The sequence below is a fragment of the Chironomus tepperi genome, unplaced genomic scaffold, assembly GCF_022539635.2.
Source record: "Chironomus tepperi strain 1889 unplaced genomic scaffold, CSIRO-AGI_Ctep_v1 contig_376, whole genome shotgun sequence".
In the NCBI taxonomy this organism is placed as follows: Eukaryota; Metazoa; Arthropoda; class Insecta; order Diptera; family Chironomidae; genus Chironomus; species Chironomus tepperi.
Window position 1 is genome coordinate 2,856,549 of NW_027226498.1, and position 19,238 is coordinate 2,875,786.

The following is a 19,238-nucleotide window of genomic DNA, read 5'->3' on the forward strand; positions in this document are numbered from 1 at the left end:
TTACGTTGTAAAAATTTATTTTATTATCATTTGTGAGTGCATTAGCACATATATCCTTGGAATAAGATTTAATAAAGCTTAATAGAATATAAAAATAACTGTTTTTATTTTATTCTTCATTCAACCTGCATAGTTTGACTTTCAATAATCTTTTCTTTCAGTTGATTCAGATACTTTTTCGAAATGAATTTTAATTCTAAATGTTGAATATTGTGAGCATTTCCATCCCAATTCCTAAATTTCTCATACATAACTGGATTTGTTAGATCGACTAGCTCAATTCCGCCAGCATTAAAGTTCTTTATATCTTTTTCCAATGTCATTTTGATGATTGACTCTCGATTAGCATGCTGATTCTGTCGTTTCTTGTTTACTTGCGTCTTTAATTTAATCTGTTCCAATTCATCATCAAATCGATGGAAATACCTGCAAGATTTATTTTGTTCGTAAATGACATTTATAAAATAGGATCATCAGGATTTTAAAGATTTCCTTAAACTCTTGCTTTATACATATTCCTTACTTTTCTATGATCTCTTGAAACTCCTCTGGAGTTAGACATTTCTTATCCTGATTAAAATGTTCAATCTGTTCAGCGAAGTATGACAATTTTTTGCCTTCAATATTTGCCTAAAATATACATTAATTAACTAAGTAACGGAAATGTTTTATCTGTAATTAACAAATTTGTAGGCAAATTTACCTTTGTTGCAAAACCTTCCTTGATATTTTCTCTCTTTTTGATTTTCTTCAACTCTCTGACTGCAGCAACTGTTTTTCTGCTTCCTGGATGTTTAATTTCTTCAATTTTCTTAGCTAATTTCTTTTTTGAGCCCATTTTAAAGATTGTAAACAAACACACGTGCGATATAGAGATGTAAACATAAGAAGTGACTTCAATAAAAAATAAATAAAGTCTACAAAATAAATTGAAACTCTACAAGTGAGTCATTCCATTGTTTACAAATCAAAAGAAATTGATTTTTAAAGAAATCATGGCTAATATTAAGGATTATGAGTTACTACAACAAATTGGAAGCGGTACATATTCGGTAGTTCACAAAGGAATCAACAAAAAGACACGACAGCTCTGTGCTATTAAAATTATGGAGAGAAGGAAATTTTCAAAGACAAATTATATTGATAATCTAATTCAAGAAATTTCATTCCATAAAAAGCTCGACCATCGATACATAGTCAAGATGTACGACTTTTGTTGGGATGCTTCAAATATTTACATCATAATGGAGTTATGTGAATTTAGTTTAGCATCCTTTATTAAGAAAAGAAGTAGATTATCAGAGAACACAGTCAGAATATTTATTAGGCAGTTAGCAGAGGCATTAAAATATCTTCGTGAAAATGAGATCAGTCACTTTGATCTCAAGCCACAAAATTTATTACTTACAAGAAATAATCCTAATTCTGTTTATGTCCTGAAACTGTGTGATTTTGGTAAGGAACTTTTCCTTCATTAAAAATTCAGCTATACAATAGATTTAAAATTTTTCTCACAACTTGATAGGTTTTGCACAGCATTTATCAAATGACGAGGAGGAAAGCTCGATGCTTAAAGGAAGCTATCTTTATATGGCACCAGAAATTGCAATATATAGGAAATATGACGCACGAGCTGATTTATATTCAATTGGAGTTATTCTTTATGAGTGCCTTTTTGGAAATGCTCCATACTCTTCAAAAACAATAGATGAAATACTTGAAAAGATTAAAAGTAGACAGAAAATTGAATTGCCTTCAAATGCGAAAATATCCAATGAATGTGAAGATTTATTGACGAGACTTTTGCATCATGACCCAGATAAACGCATATCCTTTCAAGAATTTTTCAATCACGACTTTGTGGATATGAAGCACGCACCTAGTGATGAGAATATGGAAAAGGCTATTGAAATATTTCAAAATGCAGTGGAAGAAGATACCAAGCAAAACTATAGTGAGGCTTATCATCTATATTGTGAAGGCTTAACATATTTTGTACCATCTATTAATGCTGAAGTTGGTGCAAAGAAAGCTGCATTAAGAGAAAAAGCTGCAAACTATTTAAAACGTGCTGAAGAGATTAAACAATTTATAATTTGTTCGTCGTCAACACAAAATGTCAATGTGGTAGAACCAGCAGTTTTGAAGACTCAATCAAGTTCGACTCAATCAGTACAAAATGCCTTAGAACCATCAGCCAATTACAAAGCTCTATATGAAAAATGCTATTCAAATGATCACCTCAAAAATGGTCTAGAGATTGGCAAGTCTGGAGAATATTATGCTTATGAACATAAACTTGAAAATGCACTAGAAAATTTCAAACGAGCATTGACAATCCTAGTTCCTTTGCTAAATAAAGAGGCTGATCCTGAACGTAAGAAATTGTTACACAAGCAAATCCTTGAATGGATGAAAGAAGCTGAAAGCATCAAGTCAATACTCGAAACCCAAAAAAATATTGAACTAAGTTCCAGTGATACAAGCACTAATAGTCATTGTGTGATCTCATAAGTACTGAATAGTTTGATAACTACGGACAAAACTATAATGCCTTGTATGGAGAAAACACTTAGTTCCTTTTTAATTATGTAACACATGACAAATGCTATTAAAAATTTAAGATATTGTCTGTAACAAAAACTTTGCAATTTTGTCCATAGTTGCAAGCTAATAAGTTTAAGATTGTGTTATAAGATAATTGAATATATTTATTATTATATTTATAAGAAGCTTTGCTTGGAAATAAAAAAATCTACCGAAAACAGCATTAAAAATGATCCATTAATTTGAAATTTTGGTGCCAATCATCGACTTTTCGTTTCCGCATGACTAATTCTATATCACCGGAAGAGTATTTGTACATGTTTAAAATTGGAAATTTGTTTCTAAAAATTTCTTTCAACGTTTTATATGCAAGACATTTAGACATTCCACTAAGTCGAAAATGCTTTAATGCTACTCCATACTTGAAAATCATTTGGACCGTATCTTCATTAAATTCAAATTCATCCGTTTCGATGCTTAGATGTGTTAAATTGATATGAGATTGTAATATGTTCTCCAGATCATCTTTTCCAAAATTTACTAATTTTGAAAGCATTAACCGTTCTAAATTTGGACAAATATTGACAAGTTTGAGTAAATTGCGTCCATTTTCGAGCTCATTTACATTTACATGAATCACAACTAACTGCTTAAGATTTTTTTTCGGACTCTCATCGCTAATAATAAGCGTGTCTTCAGGGGCACCAAACACAGCAAAATAATCTAACAAAATTGTTTCTAACGTTGGAAGATTTTGAACAAGAGTATCAAGCACAGCAATAGATCGATTTATTAACTCTATGTGCTTTAAGTAATGAAAGTTATTTGCCATTTGAATGATTACTTCCGAGTGTATTTTTCTCTCGCTAAATAAAAATGTTAATTTTTCCAGTCTTAGTCCTCTCATCATGCTCAACTCACTTAAATATCCCATATCATATGATGAATGACTGTCAAGCCTTAGTTCCTTCAAATTTGATAATTCATTAAATCCTTTAAAGACTCGATTTGACACCAAGTCAACAAGTGTTTTCAGTACTTCCAAATGCTTCAATTTGCAAACTTCCAGTATTGTATCGTCACTCACCCAAGTTATAGCAAAATCCAGGTACCTTAAATTTGGTTGCTGTTGTATCATTAATGGAAAGTTAATATTGGAACTTATTTTGAGATGCTCAAGCCTTAAATGACTGAAATCAATTTTGTCATTCTCAAATATTTCCAGCTTCTTAATATTTGCCTGTCGATTGAAAAAGTCTTGAAATTCGACTTCGCTGTATGGCTCAAATGTAAAAGTTAATTCTGTTAAAATATTTTTAGGTATTTTAAGTAAAACTTTTGCAGAATTAAGCAATACATAATCCAACACTAATGTCCGTAATTTATGTAGATCCAGTTCTTTGTCATTTATATCTCCAGTTTCACTAACGTATATATTTCGGAACGTGAACTTTTCTATATTATTAGTCAGACTTAAAATTTCGTAGAGCATTGACTGACACATTTCAGTTGGCTTGCTTTGTATTGAATTCCATATTGTTAATTGCTTGATCTTTGGACCATATTTCTTTAACAAATTAACAATTCTATTGAAAAATATATCCGTTAATACTTGACAGTTACATAAATTTATGATCAAATCATCAAATTGCCGTTCGGATTTCATTACAGACAGAAAAGTCAATGGATCGCACAGTTCTTTGTAGCATAAATTGAGCGGAATATCATTTCTTGATGACCAACATACTAATTGATAAAATTTCTTGCAGCTAAGTGCTAAATCAGCAGTGATATCAATATAACTGATTATTTGCAGTAGAATATGATCAGGAAGTTCCAAAATGTACGAATTCTCATCAAATTCTGATTCAATTTCATTGTTTTCATTCTCCATCTAAAAATAAAGTTTATTTAACTTTTTTCAGTTAGTCTAAATACTAAAAATACTTACCATAAGTAACTAAAAATTTTGATTCCTATCTAAAATTACGACGAAATAATTTTTAAAAACGTAAACATTGACAAGTAAAAAAGGTTCAATCGTAATAAGATCAATGCGCATTTTAACGGAAATTTTATTTAATTAGTGTTTCTCATTAAATGATCATTAGATTTAATACCAGGCAGGATTTCAATGTACAAAAAGATCCAATTTTTTTTATTAATTCATTAGAAGCTGTTTACAATTAAAATAGAACAAAAAGAAAAGGAAGTGGCTACAACTGAATGCTGATATCAATAATGAATGAAGAAAAGGCAATTTTTCAGGTGGAGTTAGAAAGAAATATCCTAGGAATAAAACCAGCTGAACAATTGTTGACAGGACATAACATCCAATAAGCAACCTCTCTATCCATTTCTTACTTTTGTTAAAATTTATGTTGTACAAAATTTGTAAGAAATTCATATCTTCCTGTTTTTTGTTCCTCGCATTATCAATTATAATTTTAGTCATTAAAAAGAACATTCCACTAAGTCCAATATACGCTGATATAAGATTGTCTTTAGCAAGTAATGGAATCATGCTGAATGTGGAAACTTGAAGAAACCAAAATGACATGAATGGTTCTAATGGAAAAATCAAGATTACAGGAATAGCCGCAATAAGGATGGATTTTTCGTGAACTTGGAATGAAAACAGGAAAAATGCCAACGAACTGTTGATTAAAGCATATAGGAACTGTTTCTTTTTTGGATTAAATAGAAGAGTTATTGAACTCGGCACTAGAGCTGTTGCAGTACATCCCAGACAAATTTTAGCCATTTCTTCATTTGTAAAATTATCCCTTAAAAAAATAAAACAATATTAGAAAGGTTCATTAGTTATAGATAGCAACATACTTTATCTTCATGAACACATTGACGATACACCAGACATTTGATACTTTATCTTCAAAAACTCCTCGATAAATGGGAAATATTCTATGAATTACTTGAAGAAATGAACTTAATGAGAACAGCCATGGAGACCATATAATAACAAAAGTTGCAATCACAACGATTCCCAGTTTGAACAGATGTGACACGCCGCTAATCACTGATTGCCTGATTGGAAGAAATTTTTAAAATTGAATTTATTTTAATCCATAAGAACATATTTACCTCCTTTGACTTTCAGACTCAACGAAACAGTTTGAAAGTAAATAACAGAAGAAAGGAACTGCATGATATAATTCCATTTGCTTATAATTCAATGACAGAACGAACAAAATAGCTCCGATTATTCTTTTGTTTATAAGAATGGCGGATACAGCTAGTACCGCTAAGCCCAATGACATATTGTTGTATTGAAAATGTCCATTATCGATTAAAAGTTGTCCTGGATAAGATATAGCAATGAGCACATAAAGCCAGTAGAATGATTCCGATTTTTCCATGTTCATTTTTAAAAGCTTGCTGAAAATTACATGACATGCTAAAAGCATCGCTGGAATGTAAATTAAAATGTCAGATATCAAAACGGTGTTACGCATGAAAAATTTGTGATCGTCGGTTGTAATTCCACGAGAAGTATGAAGTGCCACGTATGATTCATTAACATATTTTGCAAAATGACCAATTAAAAAGCTATGATATGCTGTAAGCGGTGGATAGTCAAGTCCCCAATACAGTAAATCATTGTCCGTTGTATTCTCATACCAGTCCTTTATCGGAAGATTTACAGTCACTTCCTGCCAATGTCTTTGTGCCTCAAAATCACCATACATTGGCGGATTATTTTCACCAGAATAAGAATGCAAAGATATTGTAGATCTCAGAAATATGCCAGTGGATATTGCGATTATGTATTTAACTAGTGACATTTTGTTTAAGATCCGTGGATGTTTAAGGTTCTTGCTTTTATCGACTTAATATTTTGATTTAGTCGGTTTGTTTCTTCTCTTGTTTATCACTTCGGTATTAGTGGAAATTTACTTCCAAAAACTGCTTAAAATCCTGTATGTTTAGTTATAATTTTAGTTTATTTCGGTGATATTGTCTTAAATTCAAATGTAAACAAAAATATAGTTCGTGAGTTGGTAAAATATATTCACACCTTAATTACATACCTCATTTTTAAGTTGAAGTTTAATTCATACTTTAAAGTGCTTTAGAGCTATAAATATAGGTATTCACTCGAAAACGTTTAATAAAATGGAAATACATTTTAATAAAGCTTATTTACAATATAAAGAATTGACCACGTGGCATCTCACTTTAATATGATAAACATATTGATCATGGTGTGAATACAAAAAATCAGCTGTTCAAAGATCTACCTACCTACTCTTTTTCAATAAAAAATTTTTATAATCTTATGAAATTGCTTTTTTGATATAAAAAATCGTAGGAACGATAAAAATTGAACATTTTACAATGGACGGTGAGAGTAAGGCTTTGATATCTGATTGCTTTTTAAGAACTTTGCCTAGTGATGTACATTCAACGTAAGACATTTCACAATATCTTTACAATTTTTACAAAAGAATCTTTTTTAGAAATGGCAAAAAGGAAGCTCCGGAACCTAAAAATCCACCTCATAAAACGGAGATGCAAGTCTTGTCACTTAGGGAGGAAACACAAAACATGATAGAAGCCACATTAAAGAATATCCATGGCGATAACTTTGAATTTTCTAAATTGGATGATTATGAACATAAACACAGCAAGATCAAAGGATCATATTGGAAAGAGAAAGGTGAATTGGTTATTAAAGGAGGATCAGACTACAGTGGTTTAGTCTCGGAAGGAAGAGAAGGAAAAATGAAAATGTATGCCTTACTCAAACTAGAATCTTATGGTTTTGAAGTAAGACATGCTTTAGAAGTGCTTAATATGTTTGAGGATAATGTTGACGATAGCATAAACTTTTTATATGGAAAGTATTTTCCTGCTAAACGGAAGGTTGATGATGAATCACAAACGATTGAGCTTTCAACAGAAGAACGTCATGAGCAAATGAATGATGAATTGGAATCACTAAAGTCAATTTTTCATGATGAGATCCAGGAGATTGAAAAGCATTCAATTTGGCAGTTTCAATTACGTCTTGATTATCTCCTTAAATTCTCGCCATCGGAAGAGAAAAAGGCAGACATGAAAAAGAAACTAGAAATGGAAGCACACTTTCAGGAACTACAACGACTAAAACAGAAAAAGAAGAAAAACACTGTTGAAAAATGTAGAAATGTATTGGAGAAAGGAAAATGCAAGTATGGTACCAAATGTAAATTTTCGCATGACATATATAGAGACGATGCAGACAATGCGGACGGACAGAATTCCTCTAAACAATCTAATAAGAAGACTGATACAAGTGAAGAGGAACGAAAAACGTGGATATTAGAAATAAGATTTCCAAAGTGGTGTTTTTACCCAAGTCAAGCCCCAATTATCTTACTTAGGAATAAAATCGGGGATATATCAAAATCTATTTGTTTGAGGATTAATCAACGTTTGATAGATGAATCAAGGGAGTTAGCAAAAGATCAAATTCCATCAATTTATTCTGTAGTTGACTTGCTTAAAAATGAAGAAGAGATTCTGAATTTTCTGAAAAAGGCGGACTCGTTCTACACATATCCATCATGTGACATCTCAATATTTGATTATGACCCTGACAATTTAAATGGTAATTCAAATGATAGTGAGGACGAAGACTTACCTACACATTATGAAATGGGAAAAGTTGATAAATTTGATAAGCAGGCATTAAGTGATGATGAAATTCTAAAAGAAAATTTAAAATTAGTTAAACGATATAATGAGAAATTGAACACACCAGCTTATAAAAAGATGCTCGATGGAAGGAAAAATCTACCCACGTGGTCAATGCGAAATGAAATTTTACGAGTTATTAGAGAAAATCAAGTATGCATCATATCAGGAGAGACAGGTTCTGGAAAGTCTACACAAACTCCCCAGTTTATATTAGATGAATGGCTTGAAAAGTCCACAAACACCAATAAACCTGAAAATGTTGAGATAATTGTAACACAACCGAGAAGAATCGCCACTATTGGAGTAGCAGAAAGAATAAGCGACGAACGTTGTGAAAAAATTGGATCTATTGTCGGTTATCAAATTCGTTTAGAGAATAAGATTTCGACATCAACACGCTTGACTTTTTGTACAACTGGAATACTGCTGAGAAGACTTTATTCTGATCCATTATTGAATTCGATTAATTATGTAATTATTGACGAAGTCCATGAAAGGTCTGAGGAATCTGATTTCTTGTTGTTGATTCTAAAAGGATTGTTAGAGAAAAGGAAGGATTTAAAAATTATTTTGATGTCTGCGACATTGAACGCTAAATTATTTTCTGATTATTTCAATGGTGCGCCAGTCATAAACATTCAAGGACGTACTTTTCCTGTTAGGCAAATTTTCCTGGAAGATATTCTTGAAATGACTCATTTTGTAATGGAAGCTGACTCACAATATTGCAAGAAATTGTCAAAGAAGGACGAGGAAGCTTTGCTACAAGAATTGGAATACATGGATATACAGGCTAATGCAAATCCACCACCTCGTTCTGTTCGTGATGAGAATCTATCATTGTCTGACTTATTGGCCAGATATAAAGGATATTCAAAAACAACATGCAAGAGTCTTTTCATGATGGATCATTTTAAAATAAATCCCGAATTGATCGAATCAGTTCTGAATTACATTATTGAATGTGACAACAAAGATTGGCCACGTGATGGAAGTATTTTGATATTTTTGCCTGGTTTGGGAGAAATTCAGTCAGTATATGATGCTTTAATGGATAGTAAAAATTTTGGACCAAGAACTGATAAATTCGTTATCATCCCACTGCATTCCTCACTTTCGTCTGAGGATCAAAGCATGATATTCAGAAAATTTAATAAAAAGAGGAAAATTATTCTGAGTACAAATATTGCTGAGACTTCAGTTACAATTGATGACGTAGTTTTTGTAATAGATTGTGGTCAGCATAAAGAAAAACATTTTGACAATAACAGAAATATGGAGTCACTTGAAACTTCATGGATATCTCGTGCTAATTGCTCTCAGAGAAAAGGGCGTGCTGGAAGAGTTATGGCTGGAATTTGTTTTCATATTTTCACAAAACATCGACATGATAACAATTTCCTAGCACAGCCAATACCTGAAATTCATAGAATACCTCTTGAGCAATTACTGTTGAGGATAAAAATTTTAAACAATTTTCATGGCAAGAAAATTCACGATGTGTTATCAAAATGTATAGAACCGCCAACTATGGAGAGTGCTGAGTCCGCTATCAAACGTTTACAGAACCTTGGTGCTTTTGAAAAGGAGAACTTAACACCTTTGGGCTCCCATTTAGCGTTGCTTCCAGTCGACGTCAGAATAGGAAAGTTGATGCTTTTTGGTGCAATATTTCAATGTTTAGATAGTGTACTTACAATTTGTGCATCTTTAAGTCATAAATCACCTTTTGTATCACCATTTACTAAACGACAAGAAGCAAATGCAAAAAAGAGACAATTTTCAATTGCAAACAGTGATCACTTGACAGTTTTAAATGCTTATAAGAAATGGAAGGAAGCATGTAAGAAAAGTCGCTATGCAGGACAAGTTTATGTTGAAGAGAATTATCTTTCATTAAAAACTTTGGAAACGATTGGTGAAATGAAGTATCAATTTTTGGAACTTCTAATTTCCATCGGTTTTGTTCCTATTGATTTACCGAAGAAGCAGAAAGGAAGGGTGTTTGATGACAATGTTTTTGACATTACAGGAAAGATTCTTAATGCCAACTCAGATAATTCACGTTTGATTAGTGGAATTCTATGCGCTTCTTTATACCCTAATATTATTAAGGTAACGTGTTATTTAAAATGTTCAATAACCTTACAATGCTTAATCATGATTTTTTAAATTGCTAAATATTTCAAAGTTGTCAATTTTTTTTGCAGATATTAACTCCTGAGAAGAACTATGTCGCTACATTGTCAGGTGCCATGCCGAGATCATTCCAGGCATCTGAATTGAAATTTAAAACAAAAGAAGATGGCTATGTCGCTTTACATCCATCAAGTGTAAATTCATCGTCGGGCGTTTTTCAATCTCCGTTCCTTATTTATCAAGAAAAGGTAATATCTGTTGTCAGTTTGAATATAATCAAAAAGGATCGATCATGAATGATGCCCGAATTAAATTTTTAAATATCAGTTTATGATGCTAGTCTTTATGAATGACTCCTTAATTTATAGTACGTGTCTAATAGATCCATGTCAATTTTATTCCAATAGGTCAAAACATCAAGAATCTTCATTAGAGATTGTACAATGGTGCAAATTATCCCGTTAATATTATTTTCTGGATCAGATATTAGAATTGAGTTACACAATGGAGAATTTCTGTTTTTATTAGAAGATGGTTGGCTTATAGTTCAAGCAGATTCTTTGAAAACTGCTGAATGTATGAAACACATGCGAAAGGAGTTGATGAATATTTTAAATGAGAAAATCAAAGATCCACTGTTGAATTTATGGAATCATGATCAAGGAAAAAGAGTTATAAGTACCATTATTCATTTATTAACAAAAGAATGATTGTTGTTATCATTATTGAATGTTACTATTGCCATATGATCTTATGATGATCTTATTGTGCATAATATTAATAAATATTTTGTTTTACTAAAACAAACTTTAAAACAACTATTTAATCAGCTGTCAAAGATTATAATTAATAAACATTATCCTCACGAGTTTAGCACATTTTAAACATGATGGAAATTTTCAGAAATTATATCCTTTCGATTTTGAATGAGATGTTAAGCGTTACAAATGAAATTGAAGCATGTGATTAGTACATTGGACCATTATGCAAATGTGAGTCCTCAATTGAGAATTATTGAATTGAAAGCTTTAAACAAGAAATTCTATAGATTCATCGAGATTGTAAATGATATTTTGTACTCTCTTTCTTTATTGATACATTTCAATATAAAAAATCCTATAAAAAGCTATGATCTCGACAAGCGCATTCATCATTTGAATTCGAAATATTAAACAGGCAATAGCTAAAATGTATAAATCAATTTTATTAATGTTTGCAATTGTTGCTGCTGTTTCATCTCATATGGAACATTATCGGGAGGAGTGTAAAAATGAATTGAACATTCCTCAAGAGAACATTGATAATTACAGTAAGTATCCATTAGTAATATGAGGGAGAATTAAATAGTTAAGTTAAATACCTACAGTTAAGTAATTTATTCAATTTATTTGTTAGAAAATTGGAAATTCGAAAATGATGATCATGCACCATGCTATATTGAGTGCATATTCAGGAAAATTGGATTGGTAACTGATGGACAATTCAATGTTGATGCTATTGCTGAAAAACTTAGTACAGAAGATAAAACAGCTGATGAATTAAAACCAGATATTGAGAGTTGCATTGATAACACAATTACTGATAGCTGCAAAAGAATTTTCAAAGGATTCGCCTGTTTTAAGGAAAACAATCTTTACAGAGTTAAAGCTAGTGCCCAAAACTCCTAATCATGTGATACCATTCCACTAAAGCTCAAATGTGAATCATTTAGAGAATCAATTTCAATAAAAATTTTGAATCATTACAATTGTGACTTTCTATGCATTATTGCCTCATGTTTGCATGCACCTGTGATAAAATATATTTCATATATTACTAACGGTATATATTTTTTTAAAGTGAAATACAAAACGCTTCAAATGTTTTAAACAATTTGTTACACATAAATTTGTGTAATTATTTTATCTACTAAGGAACTGGGTGGTTCATTGACATACTTAATATTTTTTTGTTACTTTCATATCTCATTTTTCGCAATCTATCTATTCTTTTATTATGTCTGATGAGATAAATCTATATTTAAATAGTCTGAAATATCGAATACTTTAATAAAAGTCCATAAAAATATCAATTACTGCCTAACAATGTAGGATAATTAAATAAAAGAACCTAACGTGTTAGTTTATGTCGATAAAAAAATTAACGGTCAAAATATTTTTGAATTATAATGTCAGAATTTTCTAACATCATTATTGACTGGGATCATTTTTAACTATATTTCGTTAATTATAGCAATCTACGTATGAAAAATATCATTGAAATGAAATTAATAAACACGATGGACGTTTTTAATTTGATATTTGAGTAGAAAATACTAGGTCGAGAAATAACGAGTGAAAAAAATTCGAATTTTTTGCGTAGACGGGGTTTTTAGTCATAAAGGGGTTTGCACCTAAATTCTTCGCCATTTACAAAAATCAGCAGAAAATTGAAAAAATTAATAAAAATCGTCAGGAAGTTGTTAAGAAGTGAATAAATAATCAGAAAACAAAATTTAGATGGCTTTAAAAAGAATAAATAAGGTATATAGTGGATAAATGTGAAATTTAAAGAAGAAAAATGTGTTGAAAGTTTTGAATAAAAAAATGTCTTGCTTCACAAGTATTTGTAATTTTTTTTTTCATATACAGACTGTAAAAAATTGTGTGTGTGTAGGTGAACTGCGTAACGAAAAATCGAAATTCTGGATATTTCTCAAAGAAATTTAATAATTTAGCACTTTCTCTGTAATAAATTGTGCAATGATTCACGCGAATGTGTATCTGGATCATAAAAATTTGGTCTCCAGAAAGCAAGCACACAGTCTTGGTACAAAAATATATTTAATTTTGTATTATCACAAGGTCATAAAACGAAGAAAATTTTTTTCTTTCATAAAAATCATCTTTTCTTTAGGTTAAATAGTAAAACGTGGACTATTTTCTTAATTTTTCCCAAATTATTCGATTAAAGCTCATTCCCATTGCGTCATTAAACGTCTATTCTTCATATTTCACTTTTTATCTTTGTTAAAACTGAAGGAAAAAATTCCTCACACACAGAAAATGTATGAGCAAAAATTTTTTGTCACCCATTTTTTAAGCGTAATTTTCCGTGAAAATGACTTTCTCTAGCTCATTTTTACTGACTGACTGCTCCGCTTGAGAACTTTAAGTTAATCCAGTAATTCAATTGAAAAATTTTAAGCATTGGAAATGGATGTATTTGATTTTTACAATTGGTGACATTTTTGTACAACCCGTCGCTCAATCGATGTTCTCTGGAAGAAAATTGACGGAAAATTTTCTTTTAGTAAAATAGAACTACTGAACATTTTCCCATATTTTTCTACATACTATATGCTACACATAAGAATTTTTAATTTATTTAAGCACATGCTTCATTATATTTCACAATTTTACAGTCGGTAGTAATTTACTTACTTTACTTCCCTATTCGAAAATAATTTTTTTCTATGAGAAATGACGAGGAGAAAAAAGATGAGGAAATGAATCATATATTTTTACCTTTAATTCTCTATTTTTAGGAATTACAAGATTTGGGACGAGATCCACCAGCACAGTGCTCAGCAGGTCCTGTTGGAGATGACTGTAAGTTTTTTTCTAATATTAAATCATATTTTTTAAACAAAATATTCAATGATAATTGCATACACAAATAGTGTACAATTTCTTTATTCTGCTTTTTCTCGTTCACAAAAAATATATTTTGTGTAGATTGACAATTTACTAATCAAATTATAACTTTATCTTTCATTTTTTCATAATTATAGTATTTCATTGGCAAGCGACCATTATGGGACCTGTAAGTAGACAACAAAAAAATTACAAATTGATAATTTAATATCTTCTGAGTTATGAGTCTTGCTCGGGGCGTCTAACTGTTATTACTTTTTTTTTTGTTTTGGAAAGAACTGGATTTTTAATTATAATTTACAGTGCGAAAATATTAGTTTTATTTTCATATGAAAAAATATGCCGTCGATTTTTTGATGCTAATTTATAAATTCTAAAGTTTTTATTTCTTGTTGTCTAAATTGCTATATGGCATTGCGCAAAATTTTCCACAAAGAAAAGTAGCGAAATATTTTTTTATCGGTTTGCTTTAAAAAAAATTTCCCAAAAAAAAACGTTAATATGGCCTATATACTTTTACTTCACATCAAGAGCTCTTCATATCTAATTTACGAGTCTAGTGCTTGTAGTGGTTCATTAAATAAATTTTCTCGACAATATCGTAGGCATTTCCCTTATCTCACCGATAATACATACATTTCGTGTTGTATTTTCATTCATACAAAGGACTTTTTCTTCTCAGCAAAAAGATATATAGTGAACGAGAATGAAAATAGGCGATTATATTTTGTTCGGCAAATGATTAGTGCGCATAATGTTCATTTTCTTTCGGGGTTCAATTTTTTTATTTAACTAAAATGCTATTGATGTCGGTCAGTTACATTTTTGACGCTGTCATAAAAAAGAAAGTGGAACTGCATTATAGATAAATTTATAGAGTTTAATCTTAAATCATTAGATCAGGAAACTAACCTTTATAAAAGTCACAAAAATTTTATGTTTTATACATTAATTGAGTTTTTATAAAATTTTAATAGGGTTGAGAAAATCTTAACAAGATTGAAAATTTTTTAAATTAAGTTATTTAGAGTTGAAAACTGCATACACAACGAATATGTACTGCATTACTTGTCATTAAATCAATATTATTGTAGACGTTGAGTAAAGGATAAGTTCGACATGGTTTTATAATAGAATAAAAAATTAAACAAAAGGGATTGTGACGAAAATAAAACTAATTGTGAACTTGACGCTTGAAATAAGAATAGATTTTTTCAATGCTATATCAACGTGACTTGGTCAGTTCAAGGATTACAGATTTTCGTTTTAATTTATCAAGTTTTTGGATCCTTTCAAAATGACGCGTACAAGAAAATAATAATATTTGATCAGTAGTCCTCAACTATAGTCCATAGTGCCCACATTCGATTGAATCGAGAGTATCTGAACAATTTTCATTTTGTCTATCTAATTATCATTATTATTATTTTTTTTAATTCACAGCCAGACAGTCCGTATCAAGGAGGTGTTTTCTTCTTAACCATACATTTCCCAACAGATTATCCATTCAAACCACCCAAAGTGGCTTTTACGACTCGCATATATCACCCAAACATTAACAGTAATGGGTCGATCTGTCTCGACATCCTAAGATCTCAATGGTCACCTGCACTAACAATTTCAAAAGGTAAGTAAATCAATAGCAAATAAATCTAATTGGGTCTACGATTTCAATATCTATGTATTCGTTTTGGAGCATTACTAAGTGAATTTTTTGTTTTATCTTTTCAGTGTTGTTATCAATTTGCTCTCTTCTCTGTGATCCCAATCCGGACGATCCATTGGTGCCGGAAATTGCTAGAATATATAAAACGGATCGCGAAAAATACAATGAGCTGGCCCGTGAGTGGACACGAAAATATGCTATGTGATGCGTTCCAGATGAGAAATTGTACCGTCAAAATTTAATTCTTGCTGTATTATAAATTCAAAAAAAATATGAAGAGAAAAAAAACACACACAAGGCTCCACCAAAACAGCGCATCCTTTCTTGATTTTCCGTTTTTCATCTTTCTTAAATTTTTAACTTTCTTTCATCTTTACTTTATCCACTTCCAAAATTGCAACAACAAACCTATGCTCTTAATTATTATATAAAACATTATAATTTTAAATTCCTCTCGTCATCAACATCTCCGTGTGGTCGTCAGATTAAGAACAATAGCATCATACGAATATTAACAACTACTGAATAAAATAGTCTATGGTAAATATTCAATTCTGTTAAAATTTTCTAGGTAAATTGTTGCATTTCATTTAAATGTTTGAAGTTTCCACTCAGTTTTAAAAATTTTTAATTCCAAGTAGACTTTTTTGGAAAGGAAAATTTTACAAATTGAGAGTTTTTCTCACAATTTACTTTGAAGATTTTAGCACATTTGAACGAATTGATAATATTTAAAAAGGAAAAGAAAAACTATGAAAGAAGTGCATATAGGGAAATTTTTTTACAACTGTTTGTCAAATTTGATATAAGATGATTAATTACTGCTGATGATTTATGAATATATTTTCAAATTAATAAAAATGTACTAAGGTATTATATCAAATATTATAACAATTGTAATAAAACTGATATAATTTGTGGAAAAGTACTATTATGCACATGGTCACTTGTGATCAACGAAAGCGCCTTTTCCCAGCGTGGCATAAATAGATTCAATTAGAATCAGTCCAAAATTTTCTAAAAACTTTATGGAGTGTAACTTCTTCATAAGTCCCTTTCGTACTATTTTATTTCTAATCAACGTTGGCGACTGATTCTAATCATTTCTTTAGACACAATAATGTCTTTTCCATATGGGAAACAGGAGCTTTATACGAGAGAATTCTTTTTTCCTAAGTTAAAAGAAAGTGAGAAAAACACAAACGTACTAGAGGAACCCAAACACAAGTAGTAATCATGAAAGAAAAGAAATGAATATAAATTCTATTTTTTATTTTTAACAATGATTTTTTTTTATCCGGTAACATATTAAGCAAAACAAGAAGTAAAAGCTAAAACACAAAACTGTTAAAATCGTTTTCAATTAAATTTTTAAATCATAATTATTTTTATCAATGCAGAGAGTTGGCATGCTAAGGGTTTCTACATGAAAAGTGCACTTTTAGACAATTAACGGTAGTTGTTTGTGCGATTTAGTCGATAATCTTTTCTAAGAATCTTAAAAAAGTCACTGCCGTTTTTTGACTGTTGATTGTTGCACTTGTAGAATACATAATGCGGCTAATATCAGCTGATTTCCAGCTCTGCAAATCTCTGATTCTTGTAAGCGAAGAAAATTGGTTTTCCTCATACAGCTTAAGCTTTTTATATAAAGAATTTTTTATGTGTTTTAAAGGAAAATTTTTCACTTTTAGTTAAAAAAAAAAAGATGGAAGAAAAATTTGAAAAAAAAAAAAATAAATATTTTAAACTAATTAATGAAATTGAAAACTTATACTTATCTTAAAACAAAATATTAATGAACTTTTTTTTCCGGAAAAATTCAGTAAAAGAAATAATTGAAAACAAAATTTTTAGTCTTACTTCTATCACGTGTTTCCTTAAACCTTTTTTTAATATTTTCTCATACAATTGATGGATTAGCTAAAAAGACTATGCTAGTGTTGAACAAACATCTCGACACACTTGTCATTTTAATCCTCCTTTAGCACGTTCCTTTGAAAATTTACCAATTGTTTCTAGTAAGTTTGTCGTGAATAAATTATTAAATTTGGACTTCACTGAATAATTTCAAATGCTTTCATCAGAATTCGATGTGTAGATTGACTGATTTGTACACATCAAATAGCGAACCGAACTTTGGAATTTTGATGTTTGCAAATTTGTAACGGTTTATATCTAAAAAAAATACATTTCTATGTGTAAAAATGTAAGATGTACATATCAGTACTTATTTCCATAATTTTACACATAAAAATGTAATTTTTAAAAAATTCTCCATCGAATAGTGCAAGCAGAAATTAGACTAATTAACAACATACGCATATGTATAACTAATTTTTGAAGAATTCCGATAATCGATTCCACAATTTTATTAACAAAACTTTACGAATCAGAAGCATTAAATTGAACTGCATGTTGTATGAGGAAATATATTAAATTAAATTTTTTGCTTCCTTATTTTTTCTGATTCTTTTATTAATTATGCTTCTAACTTTTCTTCCCTAATTTAAATAATTTTAGTAAAAAATTTGTTTAAAAACTGATTATACATGAAAATGAGGAAGAGGACATGTTATTATTATGTACTTCAATGAGAATAGTAAAAATAATTTTTCCACGCCTAAAACTGCCTCCTTTCACATACATTCAGTCTCTTTCTTTAATGAGAAAAGAAGAATAAGAAGAAAATTTGTATGTAATTAGCAAAAGAAAAACAAAAGTTGAATGGACTGTCTTGAACAATATTTTACGTATATATTATGAATTTTAAATTTAGTGCATTTTCATCATTCAATTCAATTCAAAAACACTCATTTTTTGCTGATCATAAATAAGAAAAAAATTATCAGTAATACACTCACTCATAGAGAGAAGAAAAACATGAAAGAAAATTATAAAACAACAAGAATTATTCGATGAAGAAAAAAAAAATAATAAATATGTATTGAAATAATTAATGTTGGGTGAATTATTTACAATACACTTTAGGGCGTCGACTTGCAGAAGTTTTGGAATCACTTTTCTATTTGTGGGCAAATGATAGTCTTCGTAACTATTTGGGCTTAGACGAAAAAACAGTTCCATTTTCTAAAATCACTCAAAAGTTTAAAAAACGACTTCTGTTAAATAATCTGAGTATCAAAACACAAAAAGGCAACATAAATACAGCCTCTAGTTCTATTACAGTTCATTAATTAACAAATTAAGCTATTAATTTTAATTTTTTTCGAATTTTTGTTAATATTTTTGTTGTTGTAAACTCCAAAAAATTTGTATGAAAAAATTCAAAATTTTCTTAACGTTTTTACAAAAAAACATTAATTTAACTACTTTAAACAGGTTTTAGGCTAACTTTTGATACTTCACAACGTAGAGCACTGAAAAATTAACTAGTACGACTAATTTTTGTTCCTTAGAACTCATTATTCATAAAATTAGGAGCATTTTTGTCGAAAAATTCAGATTAAGTAACAAATTTTCAGTGTCAGAAATCGAGTTTGTTTTTGAAATTTTGGCTTAATTATAATGTTTTATTAAACATATTATAC

General features: G+C 29.9%; 7 protein-coding genes across 7 annotated transcripts; 4 read left to right on the top strand and 3 right to left on the bottom strand.

Annotated features, from left to right (window-relative positions):
- Positions 1 to 4: 4 nt before the first annotated feature.
- On the bottom strand, positions 5 to 1,040 carry LOC139095925 (translation machinery-associated protein 16 homolog). Its single transcript, XM_070647490.1, has 3 exons — positions 704 to 1,040; positions 524 to 630; positions 5 to 426 (listed from the first exon to the last, which is right to left on the bottom strand). The coding sequence occupies exons 1-3, from the start codon at positions 836 to 838 to the stop codon at positions 117 to 119; spliced, it is 552 nt and encodes a 183-aa protein (XP_070503591.1). The 5' UTR covers positions 839 to 1,040; the 3' UTR covers positions 5 to 116.
- On the top strand, positions 943 to 2,763 carry LOC139095924 (serine/threonine-protein kinase ULK3-like). The gene is made up of 2 exons (XM_070647489.1): positions 943 to 1,455; positions 1,526 to 2,763. The coding sequence occupies exons 1-2, from the start codon at positions 996 to 998 to the stop codon at positions 2,512 to 2,514; spliced, it is 1,449 nt and encodes a 482-aa protein (XP_070503590.1). The 5' UTR covers positions 943 to 995; the 3' UTR covers positions 2,515 to 2,763.
- LOC139095922 (uncharacterized) lies at positions 2,692 to 4,564 on the bottom strand. Its single transcript, XM_070647487.1, has 2 exons — positions 4,499 to 4,564; positions 2,692 to 4,441 (listed from the first exon to the last, which is right to left on the bottom strand). Exons 1-2 carry the CDS (start codon positions 4,499 to 4,501, stop codon positions 2,771 to 2,773), a joined length of 1,674 nt encoding a protein of 557 aa, XP_070503588.1. The 5' UTR covers positions 4,502 to 4,564; the 3' UTR covers positions 2,692 to 2,770.
- A 112-nt stretch (positions 4,565 to 4,676) lies between these two features.
- Positions 4,677 to 6,564, bottom strand: gny (ALG6 alpha-1,3-glucosyltransferase garnysstan). Its single transcript, XM_070647419.1, has 3 exons — positions 5,650 to 6,564; positions 5,389 to 5,592; positions 4,677 to 5,333 (listed from the first exon to the last, which is right to left on the bottom strand). The coding sequence occupies exons 1-3, from the start codon at positions 6,348 to 6,350 to the stop codon at positions 4,709 to 4,711; spliced, it is 1,530 nt and encodes a 509-aa protein (XP_070503520.1). The 5' UTR covers positions 6,351 to 6,564; the 3' UTR covers positions 4,677 to 4,708.
- On the top strand, positions 6,394 to 11,193 carry LOC139095879 (putative ATP-dependent RNA helicase DHX57). The gene is made up of 5 exons (XM_070647417.1): positions 6,394 to 6,485; positions 6,878 to 6,974; positions 7,026 to 10,362; positions 10,458 to 10,634; positions 10,794 to 11,193. The coding sequence occupies exons 2-5, from the start codon at positions 6,904 to 6,906 to the stop codon at positions 11,094 to 11,096; spliced, it is 3,888 nt and encodes a 1,295-aa protein (XP_070503518.1). The 5' UTR covers positions 6,394 to 6,485; positions 6,878 to 6,903; the 3' UTR covers positions 11,097 to 11,193.
- Positions 11,194 to 11,574: 381 nt separating this feature from the next.
- On the top strand, positions 11,575 to 12,053 carry LOC139095771 (general odorant-binding protein 99a-like). The gene is made up of 2 exons (XM_070647238.1): positions 11,575 to 11,695; positions 11,782 to 12,053. Exons 1-2 carry the CDS (start codon positions 11,575 to 11,577, stop codon positions 12,051 to 12,053), a joined length of 393 nt encoding a protein of 130 aa, XP_070503339.1.
- Positions 12,054 to 12,755: 702 nt separating this feature from the next.
- On the top strand, positions 12,756 to 18,647 carry eff (ubiquitin-conjugating enzyme E2 eff). Its single transcript, XM_070647326.1, has 5 exons — positions 12,756 to 12,908; positions 13,913 to 13,976; positions 14,159 to 14,190; positions 15,465 to 15,648; positions 15,753 to 18,647. The coding sequence occupies exons 1-5, from the start codon at positions 12,885 to 12,887 to the stop codon at positions 15,890 to 15,892; spliced, it is 444 nt and encodes a 147-aa protein (XP_070503427.1). The 5' UTR covers positions 12,756 to 12,884; the 3' UTR covers positions 15,893 to 18,647.
- Positions 18,648 to 19,238: the final 591 nt, after the last annotated feature.